Source organism: Siphateles boraxobius, unplaced genomic scaffold (genome assembly GCF_051911475.1).
Source record: "Siphateles boraxobius isolate OS27281-9 unplaced genomic scaffold, OSU_SipBor_1 45, whole genome shotgun sequence".
In the NCBI taxonomy this organism is placed as follows: domain Eukaryota; kingdom Metazoa; phylum Chordata; class Actinopteri; order Cypriniformes; family Leuciscidae; genus Siphateles; species Siphateles boraxobius.
In genome coordinates this window covers 624,687-648,071 of record NW_027509086.1, presented here as the reverse complement: position 1 = coordinate 648,071, position 23,385 = coordinate 624,687, and the positions used below count along the sequence as shown (strand labels likewise).

Sequence of the window (23,385 nt, the reverse complement as noted above, 5' to 3'; positions counted from 1 at the left end):
TCATCCTACACACTTTTCTCTGTTGCTTTGAAGGGGGAGATGTTGGTGTGTGTGTGTGTGTGTGTGTGTGTGTGTGTGTGTGTGTGTGTGTGTGTGTGTGTAGGGGGTGTACAGGAACACTGTGTCTGTTTCGTGTAAAGATCTGAGACGCGTAGAGGAGGGGAAGTGTGTGTGCCGGCGGGGCAAACTCATTCAACATGGACTCTATTATCAACTCAACATATCTGCAGCTAGTGTGTGTGTGTGTGTGTGTGTGTGTGTGTGTGTGTGTGTGTGTGTGTGTGTGTGTGTGTGTGTGTGTGTGTGTGTGTGTGTGTGTGTGTGTGTGTGTGTGTGTGTGTGTGTGTGTGTGTGTGTGTGTGTGTGTGCGTGTGTATCAGTTAATACAGTCAAACCCAATGATCGGGCCTGATTTAAATAGTCTGACAACAGAACAATACATTTAAATTTTATTATAATGTAGAGACAGAAAACAGGTTGAGGCATTAAAAAAAGCTTTTCCTTACAGTTGTGTAAATTTAGTTTTTATTTTTAAATGGTGGAGTTATGTATATATAGTCTTATATATTATATCTTAAACCTTTGCTTTGCCCAATTTTTTTTTTCTCCTGCTGAACTGTTTGCTTTCTTAATGACTTCAGCTAATCCTAATGAGGCTCATTTGGGTGGAGCTGTGTGTGTGTGTGTGTGTGTGTGTGTGTGTGTGTGTGTGTGTGTGTGTGTGTGTGTGTGTGTGTGTGTGTGTGTGTGTGTGTGTGTGTGTGTGTGTTAACAGTGTGAACTCTATGTATATCTGCAGGATTAAAGCATCCCTATCATTCACAGACGTTGATAGAAACCAGCAGGTAATAAATAAATATATATATATAAATAATGTAAATATATATATATATATATATATATATATATATATATATATATATATGATTGATTTGAGTATTATGTCTAGTCAACAAACTAATAAAATTAAATTGTATCTTCAGTAAGTCATGATATGGACACTTACTCTTATTCTCTTGATTTATTGCAATCAAAAATGATCATCTATTTTAATTAATATTTTCATCACTTAAGATGTTAAATATAGTCATATATTGGGTTCTATAGAAATCTGGGGTTCTTGGCTCAGTTTGAAAGAACCCTTTATGTCAAAGAGGTTCTATATAAGGAGAAATTCATGCATGTTTAAAGGGGTGATTTCTTTTTCTAGTGATACAATGTGTTTACAAGCTGTTTAATACTTAAAATACTTTAAAAAAAGTAATTAAAGTATTTAGACTAAATCCATAAAATGATCCCATGATGGGAACCCATAAAAGCTTCTGTACATGAAGCGTCTGACGGAGCCATTTAAGGTGCTCTCGAGAGCACTGTCACTGTTTATTTAAGAAGGGTTTATTTAATATTTAATATAGGTGAATCCTGAGAATTCAATCATCAATATAAACAGTTTAATAGCACATGTGCCATATTTAGCTCGTTCCTCTTTTAGTTTAGGAGTATGTGTCTGTTCCCGGTATTAATCACTGTGCTGAATGCACACATATCTCCAGATGGTGCTCTGAGGAAGTGGAGCTGGAGCGCTGGGATTAGAGTCTGTTACCCCACATGAAACGCACTGGGAGGGGTGTCGTCTGCAGAACCTGCGGGACACGTGCAGATCAGCATCTCTGCAGAACATGTGTGTGTGTACACACACACATGCTAGAACCCTTACACTATGTTACATCCAGCTGCCATTGCTCAATATGCGTTTCCTACTGGGGTTATTTTTTGTGCCAGTTTGTTTATTGATTATATGTGTATAGTATTTGTGTGCGCTGAGAGTACTTTACTGTCTCATGTATATCAACTGGGGTCATAAAGTACTACTACTTCATATGTGGAGCTTTAAAGGGTTCTCTCTTCCTCTCCTCTTTCCTTTCTTCTCTTCCTCTCCTCTTCCTTTCCTTCTCTTCCTCTCCTTCTTCCTTTCTCTCCTTTCCTCTCCTCTTCCTCTCCTCCTTCTTCTCTTCCTCTCCTCTTCCTTTCTTCTCTTCCTCTCCTCTTCCTTTCTTCTCTTCCTCTCCTCCTCCTTCTCTCTTCCTCTCCTCTTCCTTTCTTCTCTTCCTCTCCTCTTCCTTTCTTCTCTTCCTCTCCTCTCCTCTCTTCTCTTATTCTCCTCTCCTCTCTTCTCTTCCTCTCCTCTTCCTTTCTTCTCTTCCTCTCCTCTTTCTTTCTTCTCTTATTCTCCTCTTCCTTTCTTCTCTTATTCTCCTCTTCCTTTCTTCTCTTATTCTCCTCTTCCTTTCTTCTCTTATTCTCCTCTTCCTTTCTTCTCTTATTCTCCTCTTCCTTTCTTCTCTTATTCTCCTCTTCCTTTCTTCTCTTCCTCTCCTCTTCCTTTCTCCTCTTCCTCTCCTCTTCCTTTCTTCTCTTCCTCTCCTCTTCCTTTCTTCTCTTATTCTCCTCTTCCTTTCTTCTCTTCCTCTCCTCTCCCTCTTTTCTTCTCCTCTTTTCTTCTCTCTTCTCCTCTTCTCTTCTCCTCTTCTTTTCTTCTCCTCTTCTCTTCCTCCTCTCCTTTCTTCTCATCTCTTCCTCCTCTCTTCTCCTCTTCTCTTCTCTTCTCCTGTCCTCTCCTTTCTTCTCATCTCTTCCTCCTCTCTTCTCCTCTTCTCTTCTCCTCTTCTCTCCTTTCTTCTCTTCCTCTCCTCTTCTCTTCTCTTCTCTTCTCTCCTTTCTTCTCTTCCTCTCCTCTTCTCTTCTCCTCTCTTCTCTTCTTTTCTTCTCTCCTCTTCTCCTCTCTTCTCCTCCTCTCTTCTCCTCTCTTCTCTTCTCTTTCTTCTCTTCTCCTCCTTTCTTCTCCTCTCTTCTCTTCTCTTCTCTTCTTTTCTTCTCTCCTCTCTTCTCCTCTCCTCTTCTCCTCTCTTCTCCTCTCTTCTCCTCTTCTCTTCTCCTCTTCTCTCCTCTCCTCTTCTCCTCTTCTCTCCTCTCCTCTCTTCTCCTCTTCTCTTCTCCTCTCTTCTCCTCTCCTCTTCTCCTCTTCTCTCCTCTCTTCTCTCTCTTCTCCCCTCTTTTCTTCTCCTCTTTTCTTCTCTCTTCTCCTCTTCTCTTCTCGAGAGAGAAGAGGAGAAGAGAAGAGGAGAAGAGGAGAGGAACTCCTCTCTCTTCTCTCCTCTCTTCTCTCTCTTCTCTTCTCTCCTCTCCTCTTCTCCTCTCCTCTCCTCTCCTCTCTTCTCTTCTCTCCTCTCCTCTTCTCCTCTTCTCTCCTCTCCTCTCTTCTCTTCTCTCCTCTCCTCTTCTCCTCTTCTCTCCTCTCCTCTCGTCTCCTTCTCCTCTCCTCTCTTCTCTTCTCTCCTCTCCTCTTCTCCTCTTCTCCTCTTCTCTCCTCTCCTCTTCTCCTCTCCTCTCCTCTCTTCTCTTCTCTCCTCTTCTCCTCTTCTCTCCTCTCCTCTTCTCCTCTTCTCTCCTCTCCTCTCTTCTCCTCTCTTCTCCTCCTCTCCTCTCTTCTCTTCTCTCCTCCTCTTCTCCTCTTCTCTCCTCTCCTCTTCTCCTCTCCTCTCTTCTCCTCTTCTCCTCTTCTCCTCTTCTCTCCTCTTCTCCTCTCCTCTCCTCTCCTCTCCTCTCTTCTCTCCTCTCCTCTCTTCTCCTCTCTTCTCCTCTTCTCTCCTCTCCTCTTCTCCTCTCCTCTCCTCTTCTCCTCTTCTCTCCTCTCCTCTTCTCCTCTTCTCTCCTCTCCTCTCTTCTCCTCCTCTCCTCTTCTCCTCTTCTCCTCTTCTCTTCTCCTCTCCTCTCCTCTCCTCTCTTCTCTTCTCTTCTCTTCTCTCCTCTTCTCCTCTTCTCTCCTCTCCTCTTCTCTCCTCTTCTCTCCTCTCCTCTCTTCTCTTCTCTCCTCTCCTCTTCTCCTCTTCTCTCCTCTCCTCTTCTCCTCTTCTCTCCTCTCCTCTTCTCTTCTCCTCTTCTCTTCTCCTCTTCTCCTCTTCTCTTCTCCTCTCTTCTCTTCTCCTCTTCTCTTCTCCTCTCTTCTCTTCCCCTCTTCTCTTCTCTTCTCTTCTCCTCTCTTCTCTTCTCCTCTTCTCTTCTCCTCTCTTCTCTTCTCCTCTTCTCTTCTCCTCTCTTCTCCTCTTCTCCTCTTCTCTTCTCCTCTTCTCCTCTTCTCCTCTTCTCTTCTCTTCTCCTCTTCTCTTCTCCTCTCTTCTCTTCTCCTCTTCTCTCCTCTCCTCTTCTCCTCTTCTCTTCTCCTCTTCTCCTCTTCTCTCCTCTCCTCTTCTCCTCTTCTCTCCTCTCCTCTTCTCCTCTTCTCCTCTTCTCTCCTCTTCTCCTCTTCTCTCCTCTCCTCTCCTCTCCTCTCTTCTCTTCTCTTCTTTTCTTCTCTCCTCTCTTCTCCTCTCCTCTTCTCCTCTCTTCTCCTCTCCTCTCCTCTCCTCTTCTCTTCTCCTCTTCTCTCCTCTTCTCTTCTCCTCTTCTCTCCTCTTCTCTTCTCCTCTCCTCTTCTCTTCTCTTCTCCTCTTCTCTCCTCTCCTCTCCTCTCTTCTCTTCTCTTCTTTTCTTCTCTCCTCTCTTCTCCTCTCCTCTTCTCCTCTCTTCTCCTCTCCTCTCCTCTCCTCTTCTCTTCTCCTCTTCTCTCCTCTTCTCTCCTCTCCTCTCCTCTTCTCTTCTCCTCTCCTCTTCTCTTCTCTTCTCTTCTCCTCTTCTCTTCTCCTCTCTTCTCTTCTCCTCTCTTCTCCTCTCCTCTTCTCCTCTTCTCTTCTCCTCTCTTCTCCTCTTCTCTTCTCCTCTTCTCCTCTTCTCTTCTCCTCTTCTCCTCTTCTCTTCTCCTCTTCTCTCCTCTCCTCTTCTCTTCTCCTCTTCTCTTCTCCTCTCTTCTCTTCTCCTCTTCTCTTCTCCTCTTCTCCTCTTCTCTTCTCCTCTTCTCTCCTCTCCTCTTCTCCTCTTCTCTTCTCCTCTTCTCTTCTCCTCTTCTCCTCTTCTCTTCTCCTCTTCTCTTCTCCTCTTCTCCTCTTCTCTTCTCCTCTTCTCCTCTTCTCTTCTCCTCTTCTCCTCTTCTCTTCTCCTCTTCTCTTCTCCTCTTCTCTTCTCCTCTTCTCCTCTTCTCTTCTCCTCTTCTCTTCTCCTCTTCTCTTCTCCTCTTCTCCTCTTCTCCTCTTCTCTTCTCCTCTTCTCCTCTTCTCTTCTCTCCTCTCCTCTTCTCTTCTCCTCTTCTCTTCTCCTCTCTTCTCTTCTCCTCTTCTCTTCTCCTCTTCTCTTCTCCTCTTCTCTTCTCCTCTTCTCTCCTCTCCTCTTCTCCTCTTCTCTTCTCCTCTTCTCTTCTCCTCTCTTCTCCTCTTCTCTTCTCCTCTTCTCTTCTCTTCTCTTCTCCTCTCTTCTCCTCTTCTCTCCTCTCCTCTTCTCCTCTTCTCTTCTCCTCTTCTCTTCTCCTCTCCTCTTCTCCTCTTCTCTCCTCTTCTCTTCTCCTCTTCTCTCCTCTCTTCTCTTCTCTTCTTCTCCTCTTCTCTCCTCTCCTCTTCTCCTCTTCTCCTCTGTGGTGAGGGCTTGTTATGAGTTCTCTGTAAAACTAACAGTGTTGTTGATGATCCTCTGCCCGCTATTGTTCAGCTGGTTTTCTTTCAGGCCACATTAAACCCTTTACATAGACAGTAAAAGGTCCATTTGAATGTGACTTCAGAGTTGCGAGTCCTCCCTGCCCCCTGGCCTCGACTCGACCGGAGAAAGAGAAGGTGTGTGTGTGTGTGTGTGTGTGTGTGTGAGATCAAGCCCTGAAGGCTTCAGACCTTTTATGGGCTTCAAGGCTCTTAAAGTGGATCTTATTGTGGACGACAAACTCTCTTCTCTCGCAGGTCCCCGTTTCTCCTCTATGCTGTTCAGAGGGGAATGTAAGGCATTAGTCCGGATACATTGAAAACGTTTTCGTTTAAAAACGCTCTCCGTCCACACTAGCGTTTTCAGGCGTTTCCCAAGGTTTCAGTGTGGATGAGAAACTTTTGGAAAACGCCTGAAAACGCTAAATTCACCTTTACTGCGCATGCGTAAACCCTCACAAGCGCACTGAGATGATACAGACGGAACAATAAATAATAAAGTTATCACACAATTCTTCTGACAGGATCATTTTATTTAGCAATATCTCATCATTCACTGTTCGTCCAGGTCGCTCTCACTCGCCATTATATGTTTGCTCTAAAATGCTGAAACTGCTCTCATGTTTAGCATATTTGATATTTTCTGTCATCTGTGCAGGACTGTGATATGAAGAGTGATGTTTCAGCAACAGAGTGAAACTGAACAGCACATAACAGGCACAACACCGCTATAAACATGAATATCTATTGGTACAATATGCGTCACATGACTAAACTTACGTCATCGTTTTTAAATACCTCCGTTTTCACAGTCCACACTACAACACGAAAAAAGTGTTTGCAAATTTATCCAATTTGGAGTGTTTTCAAAAAGCTTCATTTTCATTAATAAAAACGCCGTCTCAGTGTGAACGCAAGGCCAAAACGAAGAGAAAAAGATGCGTTTTCTAACGGAAATGCATTAGTGTGGACAAGGCCTCGGTGCTGCCCATGTTGTGTGCATCGCTTCATTGTCTGCATATGTTTTATAGTGCCGGTGCAAGAAAACAGTATCATGCAAAAGAATGTAGAACAATTAGTCATATTAGTCACCAAGATTAATTAACCCATGAATATCATATGAATTAAATGCATGTGTTCTGGTGCCGGTCCTGAGTGGGCTTGGGTGTAAACAGCTGTGGGCCAGGTCGGGGGGGTTCGGGCCTGGAAAGAGTGGGCTGTGTGTGATGTGGTCAACTCTTTGTCACCAGCTGAATGTTGGGTGGGTGAGAGTGTTTGTGTGTAATGAGTGTTTTTGCTGAGGGACTTTGGCTTTCATTTCCACTCCGTTTTCACCAAACCAACGAGAAAATGTCATCTGGTGCACACCGCCAGTCGAAGGCTCGGATCGGTGCGATTTCTAATGTTTTTGAAACAGTCTCTTCTGCTCACCATGGCTGCATTTATTTGATAAAACAACAAAAAAAAACAGTAATATTGTGAAATAGTATGACAATTTAAATTAACAGTTTTATAGAAAGTTCAAAAGAACAGCATTTTCATTTTCAAAAGCTTTCAATTTCAGATAAATGCATTAATGCTTTCAAAGAATCCTGAAATAAAAATATAAATAACTGTTTTCAACACTAATTATAATCATAAATGTTAATGAGCATCAAATCATCATATTATAGTGATTTCTGAAGGATCATGTGACACTGAAGAGAGTAATGATGCTGAAAATTCACTGATCACAGGAATAAATTACACTTTACTATATATTCACATAGAAAACTGATGATTTACATTATAATAATATTTCACAACATTACTGTTTTTTTGTATTTTTAATGAGCCTTGGTGAGCATAAGAGACTTCTTTTAAAAACATTATAAATCGTATCGATCCGAAACGTTTGACTGGCGAGACGATTCTATGATCTATGTATACAGATATGTTCGTATGAGTTTGTAGGAGCGCTCTCAAGAATGAATACCGCACCGGAGAGGGTTGGCATTGTGGGAAAACACTGTGAATTGTGTGTAAAGAGGAACAGGGACGTCAGTGCTCTCTACATCAGCGAGTCTCCGTCACAGGACATCCTTCCTTCTCAGGACGAGACGCTGGAACACGTCCTCCTCAGACAACAGCTCATCTCAAACACGTCTCAGAACTGGACAAAACTATTCCTTTTGGAGTCATGTGTCTAGAATTTAAAAAGAATGGCAACAACAGCGATAGCAACTGTATTTATATAGCACAGTTAAAACAACACAAGTTGACCAAAGTGCTTTACAATGTAAGACAGAACACAGAAGGAGAAAAAGATCTAATCTAAAAAGCAGCATCACATATAGTAAAATTATCACTGATTAAAAGCTTTGTGTTGTAAGTTGTCCTTTAAAATCCTGCACAGTAGCGGCGTCTCTAAGATGTTCAGGCAAACTATTCCAACGTTTAGGCGCTGCTACAGCAAAGGCACGATCTCCTTTTCGATTTCCATGTGTCCTGGGGATTAAAGGAAGAAAGAAAAGGAGCACAGATTTATTTTTGTACAAGGATTATTTAGGATTATAAGTTGTCTGTTTTTATAGTAAAAATGGCAATTAAAAAGGTTATGAAAGAAAGTAAATTTAAAATAATTGCAATTGATATTTTTATATTTGTTAATTATTTTATTTTGATTGAATAATGTGTGTGTGTGTGTGTGTGTGTGTGTGTGTGTGTGTGTGTGTGTGTGTGTGTGTGTGTGTGTGTGTGTGTGTGTGTGTGTGTGTGTGTGTGTGTGTGTGTGTGTGTGTGTGTGTGTGTGTGAGCATCCTCAATGGTAAAAATGCAGAAAGTTTTCTGTTAGGGTTTAATATTTATAACTGTCTTCAAATGAAAACAATAGGTGTGTGTGTGTGTGTGTGTGTGGCAGTAGAGTGATTGTTAGATCATGTCCTCTGGGGGCGGAGTCAGTGACACACTGTGGGAGGAGTCAGTGGGCGGGGCCAAAGTGCCTTCAACAAGTCAGACAAACACACTCAGTTAGTCAGTCAATCTCAGGCACTCGCAGGAGAAGTCATTACATCTGGACTAGCAGTGGGACGAGCCGGAGAACTGAGCTGCACCTGTCCCACACACTCACACACACTCACACACTCAGGGGAGAGATCACACACAGCCTCTATGTGTGGCTGGGACCAGAGCGTCCTGGTAAGTGACATTTCTCTGAGCTTATTTCTGTGGGAAGCCAAGAATGCATTTTACATTACAATCAACTGTTTCTATTATTTGATTAATTAAGTGTTTAGAGCTGAATTAGTTGTTTAGATGTTGTTAATTATGTGCGGTGCGATTGTTTGTTGTGAGGTTTTTGAAATGTTTTATTGAGGCTTTCAAGTTTTTTTTTTTTTTTTTTACTTCTCGGCTTTGAGAGTGTAGTCGTTTCTATTTATTTTAATTCATTTAAAACAATTCTTATCTTCTGTATTTATTGGCTGGATGCACATATATATATATATATATATATATATATATATATATATATATATATATTTAATTTATTTTAAACTAAATGTTTTTTAATGATTTCACCTAAAAGTAGTGTTTTAGATATAGTTTTAGATGTTGTCTGTATATTTAGTATGCATACATCTGATTTCCATGTTTGTTAATGTTGAGTTTTTCAGTTTCACAATGAGTTTTGGTTCTACAGCTGTCCTACGCGCAAGACTTTCTAACAAAAAAAACAAACAAAAAAACTGTTTTCTGATCTTCTCTTGTATAAAATAAATAGTACAAACTACTAGTATAATAGAAAATGCTCAACTACATCATAAAATAACCACGAATCAACTTTTTCACTTTAAAAGTTGCTTTGTGTTCTGAAACATGAAATTTGACTAATTCAGTGAACTTTATAATTTAATACAAATTAAAGAACTGTGAATATTTGTAGTTTATAGGAACGAAAAATGCACTTTTAATCATTTAAGAGGTTTAAGAAGCATTGTGAGAGTTCTGGTTGAGAATGTTTGAGATTGATTGTATCACTTTGCGTCCCAGTGGAAAAACGTTTCTCCTCTTTTGTTTCTGTTTCTCTCTCTCACACACACACACACACACACACACACACGTTCTCTGGGACGGAGTGATGGTTCCTCTGATTCCACATTTAGAAGTAGACGGACTTCCTTCCTCTGTTTTCCTCCATTTGTGACTATTTTTCACTCCGGGAAGAAAACAGGGAGAGGGGAGAGGAGCGAGGGATGGGTGATGGACAGAAATGAAGAGTAGGACACTAGAAGAGAGATTGTGATCAGCTCAGGATGTCTTTTATTTACTTTAAGGAGCACTTTAGTTTCTCCCTGGTGAAAGACAAGTCGGTAACACTTTATGTATAATGCATTATAAAAGTTTTCATGTTGCATTATATTTGGTTGTAAGCAAAGTTAAAATGCCCTCATTACATCTGAAATGTGTTGTTTATCGTGTGTTTTCATAGATTGCACTTTATAAAGGCGTACGTAACATAAGTATTTTAATATATTTTAACTGTGGTTACAATTATTCATGAGAACATACAATGTATTATAAGGTGCATAATTAAATGCATTATATATATATATAAAGGCTTTAACCCTCTGGTGCTCTTCGTGAGGAAAAATTACTGAATACATTTTTTTTTTCAATGAAATGAATGTACTAGTTTGATAATGTTTTTTATTTAATATTTAGTATTTTTAGGGGATTTTTTGGTACTAAATTATATTTACGCTGTATTTATTCACTTTTTGAGCACAGACCTGAAAATTAAATTTTATGCTTTAAAAATGAATGCTTTAAAGCAACAGACTTAAGTTTGATCTTTTTTAGAGACGACACATGGCAGATTATTGCTTTAGTTTAAAAAAGTGAACTTAAAAAACGTCACAGAATGTTATTATGTTTAAGTAACAGCGCCAGGATAAAGTAAAGTGTTACCAAAAAATCCTCCTCATTAAACAACCGAGATCTAATTTAAGCAAAAACTGAATTCCGAATTAATTTCTTGCTATTAAAGAATATTTGTGTATCATAAATGTTTCATAGAAAAGGAGCATTCATGTATTCAACCTTTGCCCTTTACCTAGATAATGTTTAGCTCTCACACGTCAACACGTCTAACTCTTTTTGTTTTACTCAGGCTGCTTCTCATCACAGCTCGGCAATGTTGACTACTGAGGGAGCGCCCTACACCGCTGACAATGAGGAGCTCAAGGTGGATGTGGAGGACGCAGACATGACCACGTGGACGGAGGACGAGTTTGAGGAGAAGTGCACGTATGTGGTGAAGGACCACAGCTGGGACGGTCCGGTGGAGAGCACACGGGCCGAGGCGTCCTTGCCCAGAAACCTGGCCTTCAAACACCCGGCACACGCCAAAGAGGTACGGCAACACCCGAGGCCCAACTCAGGTTACACTGCATGCAATCTGCTAATCACACACGCAAACAGACAGAGTCACATTATCAAACTGCAAGAACTTTGAATAGTTGTGATTTTTTTGTTTAAACGGCATCTCCATAAAGCCACACCTACTGATCACACAACTGGTATTAATCTTCTTTATCTGCACTGTCAGCCCTTGTTTTGTTGAAAAAACTCCCTGTCTGTGTCTTTGTGTATGTGTGTGTGTGTGTGTGTGTGCTTAATAATTTCTAACTCGCGTTGTCACTCGGCTAACACAAACATCCATACATCAGCGCACCGCATGACAAGCTCCTCGAGTGCAAAAGTTGAGAGGCGAGATCTTTTACCATCTATCAAACCGGGTTTATCTGCACGTCTGTGTCCAGCACAATCCACAAACACACTACTTTCCTGCGCTAATGACGGCTGACGCTTACAACGGGATTAAGCTTCTCTTATTTTCAAAGTGTTTGTAGATCAATAGGAACAGGGTTATGGATTTTTTCATCAATTGCTCTGTCTGTGTTATCTCTTCCTGTGAGCACGCACTTATGAGCTGATAAAGAGTTTCTTCAAGAAACACCTGAGGTTCACACAGGAAGAGAGTGAGTGAAGTCATGTGGGAGATTACGGAGATGAGAGACTGCGTTAATGAGTGCTTGTACTCGCGTCTACAGGAGTTTGGGTGAGGAGGTGCATAGATCCAAGCTAAAGTATTTCAAGTATCAAACTCATACACTGTAAAAAAAAAAAAAATATCGTGGTTTTAACGGTAAAAAAAATGCTACGGTGAAAAACAGCTGATCGGTTAACAGAAGTTTCAGTATTATATCCGGTGAATAACTTTTTTGGGATGTGAAAAAGAACAAGTCATTGTATAATTTACAGTGAAAAACCTTCACAGTTGATGTATTTTCTGTGAAATAACTGTTTCTTCATAGTTTTTTTTCTAATCAGTTATGTACATTAGGGTTTTATGTTACATTTAATGTTGTTAAATTAATGTTTATTGCATTTTTTTAAATGTCCATGATGGTGTTTAGTGTTTGTGTGAAGGCTCTGTGCAGCTTTTATATATTAGTATTAACTTTCTCAGCTCATCATGTGACTCTCTCTCCGCTGTGATTGGTGGATATTAGTGTAATACAATGGTACAAAACAGATATTAGTACTTCAATAGGTCGGTAAATTAACATTATATCAGATAATGAAATATGGTTACTTACAGTAAATTTAAGTTAAGTCTGTAAAACCTAAAATGTTTTACGGTAAATTTCTGGCAACCATTTTATAACTGTAAATTTAACAGATTTTTTTTTTTTTTACAGTGTATCACCATTTTGTACTAGAAACTTGGAAAGCCTTTATTAAAGGCTTTATTAATATAACGCACCTGTATGATTGGGTGTTGTGTGGAGAGGTTAAGCTCTGGAGCTCTGGTCAGAAGTGTGTGTGTGGTTAATCAGAGGTGAAGCGGCACAAACGAGTCGTCTCTCTCAGCCTTAGGACACAACCTTGATGACCTTTCACTTCCCGTGGCTGTCGGGAGAGGTGACGGCTGAAGACACATACGGCTCTGTGTCTTTCAAGTGCGCACATCTGGCTGACTGCCAATTAATTACCTCTCTCTCTCTCTCTCTCTCTCTCTCTCTCTCTCTCTCTCTCCCTCACACACACACACACACACACACTAATATAATGATGCTAGCAATGAATCAGAAACGATTTGAACGTGAACCTGAGATACTGTACTGTTAAGGTCAACTACCTCTTTCTCAACCACCTGTTTATCTGATTTTTTTTTTTTACCAGGTTATTGGTTTAGTAAGCAGAGATAAATAACTCAACCCCTGGGTTGTTATGTCTGACCCAAGATCTGGGTAAAAAAAGAAAACTACCCAAACACTGGGTGTTACGTCTAACCTAGACTACTCACAAAAACTACCCAAAATACTGGGAAAAAAAAAATTACCCAAAAGGCTCAACCCAGGATTTGGGTAGAAAAAACAACCCAAGATTTTTTTTTAGAGTGTAAGGTCATCAAGCTCTTTCTTAACCACCTGTTTTCCTACTATTTTTGTTGTTGTTGACCAGGTCATTGGTGTAGTAAGCAGAGAATACATCCCCAAAGGCACACGCTTCGGCCCCCTTGTGGGAGAAAGCTACACTGCAGAAAATGTCCCCAAAGATGCCAACAGGAAGTACTTCTGGCGGGTGAGTTGTTTTGTTTCAGAAGCTTTCAATAAAAGTAGGAGCGGACAAGTTAAAAAAAAATACCGGGTCACTTCCTGTTCCACTGACTGACTTCCTGCGTGACATCATGGGCTGGATGGTTATAGAAGCAGTGAGTTAGTATTCTCAGAGCGATCAGAAAGTGCTGAGTAAAGATCTGCTGTTTTGGGAACTGCACTGGCTGAGAGTGCAGCGATTCGTTCATCTGTGTCTGACTGTGCAGTGTGTGGGACCGGAAGTGCTGAATGACTCCTCAGTTCTGCTGCTGTAAATATACGCCTTTCTTAAGAATATGTGAGCTCGACGAATCATGCGTGTCATCGTAGCGTTTGATCAGTGAAAGTCAGCATCACAGTTGTTGCACAGACATCACTACCATTTCCCTCACTCATCTGTGCCATGCAGCGTCACGGAGAAACTTCAACTTTTATTTATTTATATAGCACATTTAATAGCAACGTTGTTGCCCAAAGTGTTTCACAGTCATAGTTAAAACATACATGTGTATAAAAACATTTACCAAGCCTAGCAAATGAAGGCATGATTACACACTCTTAGACACACAACTGTATAGTGAGATTAGTATAGAAAGAAAAATAAGTAATTACTTAATTGAACAGAATACCCTTAACTAAAAGCTAAGTTTTCAACTGAGGCTTAGAAATCTCTATAGTTTGAGCTAGCCGGATATGAAGGGGAAGACTGTTCACTCTCAGAAAAAAAGGTACAAAAGCTGTCACTGTGGCTGTACCTTTTCAAAAGGTAAACCTTTGTACCTAAAGAGTGCATATTGGTCCCTCAAAAGGTTCATATTGGAACCAAAATTGTACATATTAGAAACCTTTTGAAGGGTACTGTCCCAGTGACAGCTTTTGTACCTTTTTGTCTGACAGTGCTTGGGAGCCACAACTGAGAAAGCTCGGTCACCCTTTGACTTCTTCTTAGAATAAGGGACAGCCAGCATAAATTGATTTGTTGACCTTAATGTCCTCCCTGATATGTAAAACCCCAAAAGTTCAGCAATGTAATTTGGGGACATTTTATGCATTCTTTCCTGAGTTACTGTCAGAAAGTGCAAAGTCCCCCCCGATCTTGTCTTATTTTCTGTCACTTCTATATGCCTGCCAAATCTAAGATCCCCAAGCGGAACAACTCTGGTCTTTACCTACTAGAAACAGCACTGATATCATTCTTTCCTCAGTTACTGTCAATCCTTCACCGTATGAGACAGGTGATTGCACAGTCACTGGTGAGAGTCTTCAAGCAGAAGAGGAAGGACAGTGTTGACGTTTCAGAGGGAAACCTTGTTTGTGACGCCTGAAAGTGTTCCTGGAACTTGCAAGCTTAGTGTAAACCTCATTCTGAGACAGGCGTCCCCCCAAACCAACTTCAGATGAGACCTAGGACTGTTGAAGAGACTGAATATTAGTGCGGGGGTGTTTGCTGACTCACTGTGTGACTTTATAAAAGCAAATCCCACTCATTTGTTTCATAGACATGAGAAACACTCTGGGGGACTTGAGAACAGAACATTTTAATTGCGTCTGATCTTTATCTTCTTCTTTATGTTTTGTAGATATACTCAAATGGAGAGTTCTGCCATTTTGTGGACGGACTGGACGAGGAGAAGAGTAACTGGATGCGTTATGTGAATCCAGCTCATTCCCAGCAGGAGCAGAATCTTGCCGCCTGCCAAAACGGGATGAACATCTATTTCTACACCGTCAAGGCCATTCCCGCAGACCAGGAGCTTCTAGTGTGGTACTGCCCTGAGTTCGCCCGCCGTCTCAACTACCCAGCATCCGGAGAGATTATGATGCAGAAACTCAGTAAGTTCATGCACACAACTTCTCTTTGTTTGTCATAGACCAGGAGCCTCATTTATAACCGTTGCGTCGCACAAAATAGGCCCTGAATGAGCCGTACGCCACTTCCCATGCATAAACTGTGATTTATAAAAACAAAAGTGACGGGAACATCTTCACAAACTCTGATCCATGCGTACAAACATTCTGGAGACGGAGCTGTAAATACATAAAATAATGATTTTATACTATGTTTTACATCTGATATACACATTTAGATTAACTATGCTATTCTCATTAATGGAGTTAACTTAAATTAGGCCTACATGAAATCATTACCGAGATTTTTTTTTTAATATTTGTTAAATTCTAATAAATAGAAATATTAGTAGTGGATGCGATGCTGTTAAACACTTTTCCTGTGGGATGCTGTGTTTTAATGTTTTAATGTTTGCTTAGCGCATTAATAGCAGAACTCGTGCTCTGAGAGAATATTTTCATGCAAATAATGATCAATAAGGCCTATCTGTTTCCATTTAAAATATAAAGCAATTTAAAAAAAAAACAATTTGGCCAGTGGAATAGATTGAGAAAAACGTTCTCTGAAATGTATTTTATACTATTTGATTGATTTATTCTAAAAGAAGGCAAGGATAGAATACTAAATGATTTTTAGCAATGAAATGTGATGCACATCCATATCTCATATTTTCATAATGTTGTACCGTTATGCATGGTATCACGTGGATGAATATGCATATGCAAATGATATGCAGATGAGGATATAGTAGAACGAGGCGTTGTAAGCTCCAGATATGGATATTTGGGGGTGGAGACGCATGTGCACAATCTTCCTCTGACTGGGTTTATAAAGGGAATTTTGAGCAGGTTCTGGCGTACGCACAGTTGAATTTTCATAATATATCATAATAAGTCTGAATATTATTTTCCATACGCCATTTTTGGCTTTCGGGTGCACGTACACTTTTAGTGAGGATTCTACACACAGTTTTATAAATGAGACCCCTGGTTCCTCGTTATCTCAGTTTAAGTCAAGGAAAACATGCCTTCCCCACTATAGAGATAGACCTTGCAAGCATTGTGCAAACACACCAGCGTCTTCTCTTTCATCTGTGTTAGGATCGGAATTCTTTGAACTGCTAAATTTTTCTGCTTTCGACCCCAACAATGTTTTCCTTCAGACTAATTACAAAGAATAGGAGTGTAATGTTCCAGCCATTGGTGTTTGAGGATGTTCTTTAAACATGAAAGTGCAGGCTAAGGTTTGTTTTGCCCAACATAATAAACCGGCAATAAAAGTCCTCAAAGCTGAAAGGACGAGACAGAAGAAAAGATTGATACGGAGGACAGGGGGAGATTATAGTTAGGTGAACAGGCCAGTCAGTGTGACTCCTCTCCCCAGAGTCATGCGCATACCCCGGGGCCACTGGATGTAGCCGACCCCTTGAGCTCAACACACACACACACACACACACACACATAGACAAGTCTGTAATTACACCTACTCCCTCATACCTGCAGCCGGAAGAGGGAATAATAGCCCTGTATCTCAAAGCTGAACAGCAGTGAAACCTAGTGTGACTCAGTCTAACAGAACGGGGTGATCTGACTGACACAACCTCCCACATGAAACTGATTTAGACGTTGACTTTCTATTTCACTGAACCCTGTCTGGTGTAAAACGACAGCACATTCAGCCAACGTGTATCTTAAGTGCCTTCATTCCTACCATCCTGCCTCAGGAGGTGTGGGAGGAACTTTATCATTTGCTTGCCACTTTAGGAGTAAGGAGAGGCTAGTAAGAGCGTGCGCAAGAGAAGAAAAAAACACATCTCCATTGACTAGTTGAACTTCCTGGCGGCAGGGCTGTGCTGACAGATTGATATCTCTGTGATCGCCGGCTGTTTGTTTTTGGCAAGCTCTCTTGGGAGGAACAGAACTGGTGCTATCTGTGGAAGAGAGGTGGGAGGGGAGAGCTGATAACCTCTCGGTTTGTTTACACGTAGCTGCCGGGACAGAAGGATAGGGGAGTAGAGAGTACGGTACATCTTTTAAGGGATGCACACAGTCATATTCACACTTGAATTCTACACAATTAACCCTGTGAATGTTCAGTGGACAGGAAGCAGGAAGTTATTTAATTGTTTACATCCTTTTAAAGGAGATAAGTATTTAAGACGTATGGGAAAGTAATTTTCTAATTACCTTTCCACCTTTCATTATATGTGGGTGTGTGGAAGAGTCCGGGAGGTTTATAATGGGTCTATTTAGCCCAAACATTTTGACTCCTCATCTGATTTTTTCTTTTTAATGTAAATTCTGTGCAAGCTTTTAAGTTTGAGGTTGTGCAGAAATTTGGGAGCCCAGGAAAGATCGATCACTAAATGATATCCGGTCTCTGTGGACTCTACAAGGGAGAGATCTAGGCATGTAGATCCCTATTAGCAGGACGCCATCCGTCCCCCCACACCCACTCAGTGAACCCCATTAGATAGTATCAGTGCATCCATCCCACCCTGACCGGGGCGCTGTCAGGCTCACATCCTGTAGACCCTAACACCAGACAATTTGTCAAACTGACACACTAAGTGAACCACTGGGGTGCTTTGTTGAAATTTGGTTTAAGAAGAGCTATGTGCCCTGGGACAATGGAGCTGCTGTGTCCCTCAAATTAACAATCACTGACTGGATTGGATGTACTTGTTTCTCAATGTCATTGACAAGTAATATGTGTAAAACATAACACAAAGTAGAGTTGTCAAAAGTGCACTTAGGTACCAAGTCGGTACTAAAATTAAAAAAATGTGAGGCTTTGAGAGGAACCTCTGATTGCCCATTGTCATCAGATATGTCTGTGATTGGCTACAATGATCAGCGCACGGAAGTGTTTGAAAGCGGGAGCTGGAGCGTTTGAAAGTGTAATTGTGCAAGAGCTCGGTGAAAAGCATCATTGATACAGTCAAACCAAAATTTATTCAGACACCTTCAACATTTCTCACATTATCACAGTTTATTCGCTATCGTTTAGAAAATAGTAATAAAATACAATAAGAACTCATACTCATAAAATATGACAAGAGTTATCAAATCAGTTGATATTTCACTGGTTTTGTCCATCCTTCTGTTAGACTGTCTTACAAATGAATTATGTTGAATATCTGTCAGATATTAAATTTAACTACACAATTAGATAATACCAATTTAGCTCAACCAATCACCAAGCAATGCTTCATGTTGTTCAGTCTGTGGTGTAAAAAGGTGCATTAACAATTAAAGAAAAGAACACTTCAGCAAAACACGGTCAAAGTGTCGGAATAATTTTTGGTCCCAAATTTTTATACATTTTACTGGTTGTCACTGTATGAAAATGTTTTGTGTATAATATGTCACAGTTTACTTTATTTTGCTCTCCTCACTTACATAAATGAACTATAGTGTCCTACACACACTAGTAAAACAATATATAAAAAAATATATCTGGTGTCTAAATTTTTTTTGGTTTGACTATATTTACAACATGGTTTTGAAATCCTGATCACTGTAGCCAATCACAGACATATTCAATGAGCACGTGAACATTATGGCCAATCAGAGGTGTTTGACAATTCAAACCCAAAGAGATATGTGAATTTGTGAGTAAATGATTGACATTGTTTTATTCTGTGTGAACAGAGCAGAGCCTGATTGAAGCCAAGCAGCAAGCGTCCGAAGTCAAGCACCCGGTGAAAAGAGAGCACAGTGTTTCAGAGATCTTGAAAGACGTTCTGCAAGAACCCAGCAGACCTCTTCCCACCCGTCCTCGTTGCCCAAACACCCCAGACCGACCTCTTTACCCCAGTCCGGTCTATCCACTCCGCCCTTCCCAAAACGAGGACTTTTTAAAGAGCACCACAGTGTTTGGCCACCCGACTCGCTCCCACAGACAGTGTTCAGTGAAGCCCAGCCCTCCTGCACACAGCAGTCCCGAGAGAAGTCCAGAAAGCAGTCCTGCACCAGCATCCCTTGAGCCACGAGACACTCTTCTGTCCTTCTCTCCAGCACTGTACAGTCGAGGCCTGAACCACTACCATGGCTACTCACCGGCCGGCTCAATGCCATTCTACCCGAACCCGCACTACTCACGCTACCTCATGCCCCACTACCCTGTTAGTGGTTTGAGTGGACCACCCACCCTAGGGGGTATGTTTCCACACATGTACCCGTTTTACAGCAGCCTGATGCCCCCTCATGTACCCTTCCCATCTGGGATGCTTCCATCCGAGGGGGGTCGACAATTCCTGCTTCCTCCTGACTCTCCGGCTCCCAGGGATCTGCTTCTCCCAGCGGCCACCAGTGCCTTTTCCGCAGCCACTTCTCTGAAAGACAAACCCCTCATCCACGGGCACGGGCACCACTACGCCCCTGCCGGCGGGTCTCCAACAGCCGGTTCGGGAGCCTCTACGGGACGCGTTCCTACCAAGCCTACCTCAGCCATTCTGAGCGCCAGCCGCACAGAGGACGAGGCCATCAATCTCAGCAAGATGAAACGCGGCTCCGCAGGCTATAAAAGTCTTGATTATCCACTTAAGAAGCAGAACGGGAAGATCAAGTACGAGTGCAATGTTTGCACCAAGACTTTCGGTCAACTTTCCAATCTCAAGGTAAGCAAGAGAACTGTCTGTGTGCTATATTTTGAAATACTCCTTGTAGTGCCTAGTAGGGTTGTGTATCATTTGAATTTTAACGATTTTGATTGCGATTCTTATCGATTCCTAATTTTGATTCCAATAAGGTAAAAAAAAAAAACTTAGATATCATTCACATATAGTCTTATTGCAAGATCATGAACAAAATTCAACAGGCTAAAGAAGACTGCCTGTAGTTTAAAAATACCATAGAAAAACAACTAGCCTAACTAATATAAATGTCAAGCATTAGAAAGCATTAGCATTAGACAAGTAAACACTCAGTAATTAAAAAAGAACAGAAAAAAAAATTTGCAATCGCAACAAATGGATAGAACTGAACAAAGATATACGATTGAAATTAACAGTGTTTTAAGATTTTCAGGTATTCAGGTAGAAACTGGAATCATGTTTAAAATAACACTGCACTTTATAAATAAAATGTACATTACAAATAGTTACAAAAGTTATTCAGTCAAGAACGAGTGAATTTTCTCTTTGTATTTTGTTGTTTGATTAGTGTTATTATAGAGACTGCAGGAATATTAGTGCTGTCACTTTTCCAATATACTGATACACATGTTTGCAGCACAGAAAACACCGAGTTGTCTCACACTTGAATGGTTTAAAGTCATATTGAAATGCTCACAAAAGGAATCGATAAGAGGAATCGAAATTTTATTTTATAACAAGTATCTGATTCCTGACCTCAAGTATTTGATTCCAGAATTGGATTTCAATTTGATTCGATTCCCAACCCTAGTGCCCATCTAACCTATCTTTATTTTCAGGTTCACCTGCGTGTCCATAGTGGTGAACGACCCTTTAAGTGTCAGACCTGCAATAAAGGATTCACCCAGCTGGCTCATCTGCAGAAACACTTTCTGGTCCACACCGGAGAGAAACCCCACGAGTGCCAGGTGAAATAAACAGAATATGTAATATAATGTACAGTCAAACCAAAAATTTATTCAGACACTTTGAGCTGATCATGTTTTGCTGAAGTGTTTTTTCTTTAATAACTAATGCACCTTTTTACACCACAGACTGAACAACATGAAGCATTGCTTGGTAACTGGTTGAGCTAAATTGGTATTATCTAATTGTGTAGTTAAATTTAACAGCTGACAGATATTCAACACAATTCATGTGTGAGACAGTCTAACAGAAGGATGGACAAAACCAGTGAAATATCAACTGAGTTTTTGTCATGCTTTATTACCATTTTCTGAACTATAGCGAACAAACTGAGAAATGTTGAAGGTGTCTGAATAAATGTAGTTTTGACTAAGTTCTCAGCACAGATGAGAGCGAGATCCTAAAGCTCTGCTTTGACCTTCACAGGTGTGTCACAAGCGGTTCAGCAGCACGAGCAACTTAAAAACACATTTGCGGTTGCATTCTGGGGAAAAGCCCTACCAGTGCAAGATCTGCCCGGCCAAGTTCACACAGTTCGTCCACCTCAAGCTGCACAAACGGCTACACACACGAGAGCGTCCACACCAATGCCCACATTGCCATCGCAACTACATTCACCTCAACAGTCTGCGGCTCCATCTCAAAGGCTATTGCTTAGCGCTCATCCCTCCTCCCAGCTGCAGCCTCGACGAACTCAACCGCGTCAATGAGGAGATCGAACGCTTCGACATCAGCGATAACGCAGACCGGCTGGAGGAGATGGAGGGATTTGACGTGGACGGCATGGTGGAGAAACAGATCTTTGGTTTGCTCTGGCAAGAGATGGATTTTAAGGCGTCGTATCACACGGTTAGCACTAGCGGAGACCGGCACCCGTCGCCACCGTATCGTCTGAGCGAACATGGAAGTGAGGCGTCGGTCATCAGGGTTCATTGCAGCAGCCCTACTCAACTCCTACCCATCACGGTTAAAAAGGAGACAGATGAGGCCATGGAAACCTAGCCCACAGGACGCTTGAGACAAGAATACACAATTCTTCTCAAAAAAATCAGGCCTTTAAAGGGATAGTTCACCCAAGAATGAACATTAGCCCATGATTTACTCTCCCTCAAGCCATCCTAGATGTATCTGACATTCTGCTCTCAGACGAATACCATCTGAGTTATATTAAAAAATGTCCTGGATCTTCCAAGCTTTATAATGGCAGTGAATGGATTTATATTTTTTGAAGTCATAAAAGTGCATCTGTCCATCATAAAAAGTGCTCCACAGGCTCTTAACTGGGTTAATAAAGACCTTTTTTGTGTAAGAGAAATATCCATATTTAAAACTTTATCAATTAAAAAAACGAGCTTCCGGGAGACGGCCGTACGCAGTGATTTACGGCGAAAGATCGTTCGTCACACATCGTCAAGTGTTTCTCTTCTGGTGTAAGTCGACTTAAGCGTCTGCACAATTTTAAATATGGATCACTGCCATTATAAAGCTTGGAAGATCCAGGACATTTTTTAACATAACTCTGATTGTATTCGTCTGAAAGCAGAATGTCAGATACACCTAGGATGAGTTGAGGACGAGTAAATAATGCGCTAATGTTCATTTTTGGGTGAACTATCCCTTTAAGTTCAGGGACTTCAGTACTCAGGGCTAACAGACATTGATCAGGTCCATCAGTGCTCCAGTATGTCCTACACAAATGATAAAGACAATCATATCTTTTTTTATTATTATTATTATTATTATTTGCTCTTCTTGGTGTTTATTTTAAGTTTGTTACGTAATCTATTTAATTTATTGTTCAACGCGTCATTCTTCACAACCAATACGATGTTTACAATGACTCATTGTAATTTACTGTTTTATATATTTTCTTCTACTATCTTCTGTTTTGCGGATGGTGACTGTAAATAGTGTCCCGGTTGACTGTGATTTCATGCGCGACTGCAAAGAGCTTCCCACATTCAGGTTGATTTTTTTAATGTGGGCTGAAGTCAGAGGAAAGGTTACATATCTGTGTACGTGTTTTACATTACATTTATTCTCTTAATGTTGAGCTCTACACAATATAATGAATGCAAAAAGGGCATATTATATATTAACAACTGTTACCTCAGATGTGGGAGTGTGTGTGTGTGTGTGTGTGTGTGTGTGTGTGCTTGTATTGAGGGCTATATGTGATGTTTGTGTGCAGTTCTGCATGTGGTCCAAAGAAACGCAGTCTGTCACACACACAGGCTGTGAGATCGACACTGCATTTTCTTCCTTATGTGTGGCACATCACTGAAACCAAAAATTAGAAAGAAATGAGAATGTGTAAAGCATAACCAAAGGTAACTCTTCAGAGATGTGCAAACGCAGTGTGAGCTGCTGCGACTGTCTGTTCTGAGGTCAGTGGTGGCGATCACCTCGGCCCTCGTATGCACTGGCTCTTTGTCTTTCATCTTATGTTTGTACTTTCCCTCTGTTTTTAATATGATTCTGTCCAGCGATATTAGCAGGAGCAACATGTGCTGTGAGGTAGTAGTAGTATCTCACAGACTTTCTGTCCCTAAAGTATGACCAAAGTCTACACCTCATCTTCAGCTTTAAATTAAAGAAAAAGACTGTCTTTGTTTACATACTGGTTTACGTAGCTATTTAAGTACAGCTTTGACAAAATGTAAATTATAATATAAATCTTCACTGATCTAATGCATTTTTGTCACTTGTGTGCTCATTCATTACATAGGGTACAAGGGTCTGAAGGGTAAAATATTGGTTTGATTTTATTCT

At 40.9% G+C, this 23,385-nt stretch overlaps 2 protein-coding genes across 2 annotated transcripts; one reads left to right on the top strand and one right to left on the bottom strand.

Annotated features, from left to right (window-relative positions):
• Positions 1-2,334: 2,334 nt before the first annotated feature.
• On the bottom strand, positions 2,335-6,343 carry LOC143709112 (uncharacterized; the record flags this gene model as incomplete). The annotated part of the gene is made up of 5 exons (XM_077200210.1): positions 6,339-6,343; positions 6,142-6,257; positions 4,394-5,498; positions 3,828-4,328; positions 2,335-2,437 (listed from the first exon to the last, which is right to left on the bottom strand). Coding segments are annotated over exons 1-5 (1,830 nt in total), but the record flags the coding sequence as incomplete, so codon positions are not given.
• A 2,246-nt stretch (positions 6,344-8,589) lies between these two features.
• On the top strand, positions 8,590-21,860 carry prdm1a (PR domain containing 1a, with ZNF domain). The gene is made up of 7 exons (XM_077200209.1): positions 8,590-8,735; positions 10,708-10,950; positions 13,068-13,187; positions 14,782-15,034; positions 18,704-19,671; positions 20,487-20,615; positions 21,040-21,860. Exons 1-7 carry the CDS (start codon positions 8,709-8,711, stop codon positions 21,613-21,615), a joined length of 2,316 nt encoding a protein of 771 aa, XP_077056324.1. The 5' UTR covers positions 8,590-8,708; the 3' UTR covers positions 21,616-21,860.
• Positions 21,861-23,385: the final 1,525 nt, after the last annotated feature.

Bases quoted from the DNA above. Each gene is read 5' to 3' on its own strand.
- prdm1a (XM_077200209.1), top strand. From the start codon at position 8,709: ATGTGTGGCTGGGACCAGAGCGTCCTG. The intron at 19,672-20,486 runs GTAAGCAAGAGA...CTTTATTTTCAG, and splicing joins GTCAACTTTCCAATCTCAAG to GTTCACCTGCGTGTCCATAG. The intron at 20,616-21,039 runs GTGAAATAAACA...TGACCTTCACAG, and splicing joins AGAAACCCCACGAGTGCCAG to GTGTGTCACAAGCGGTTCAG.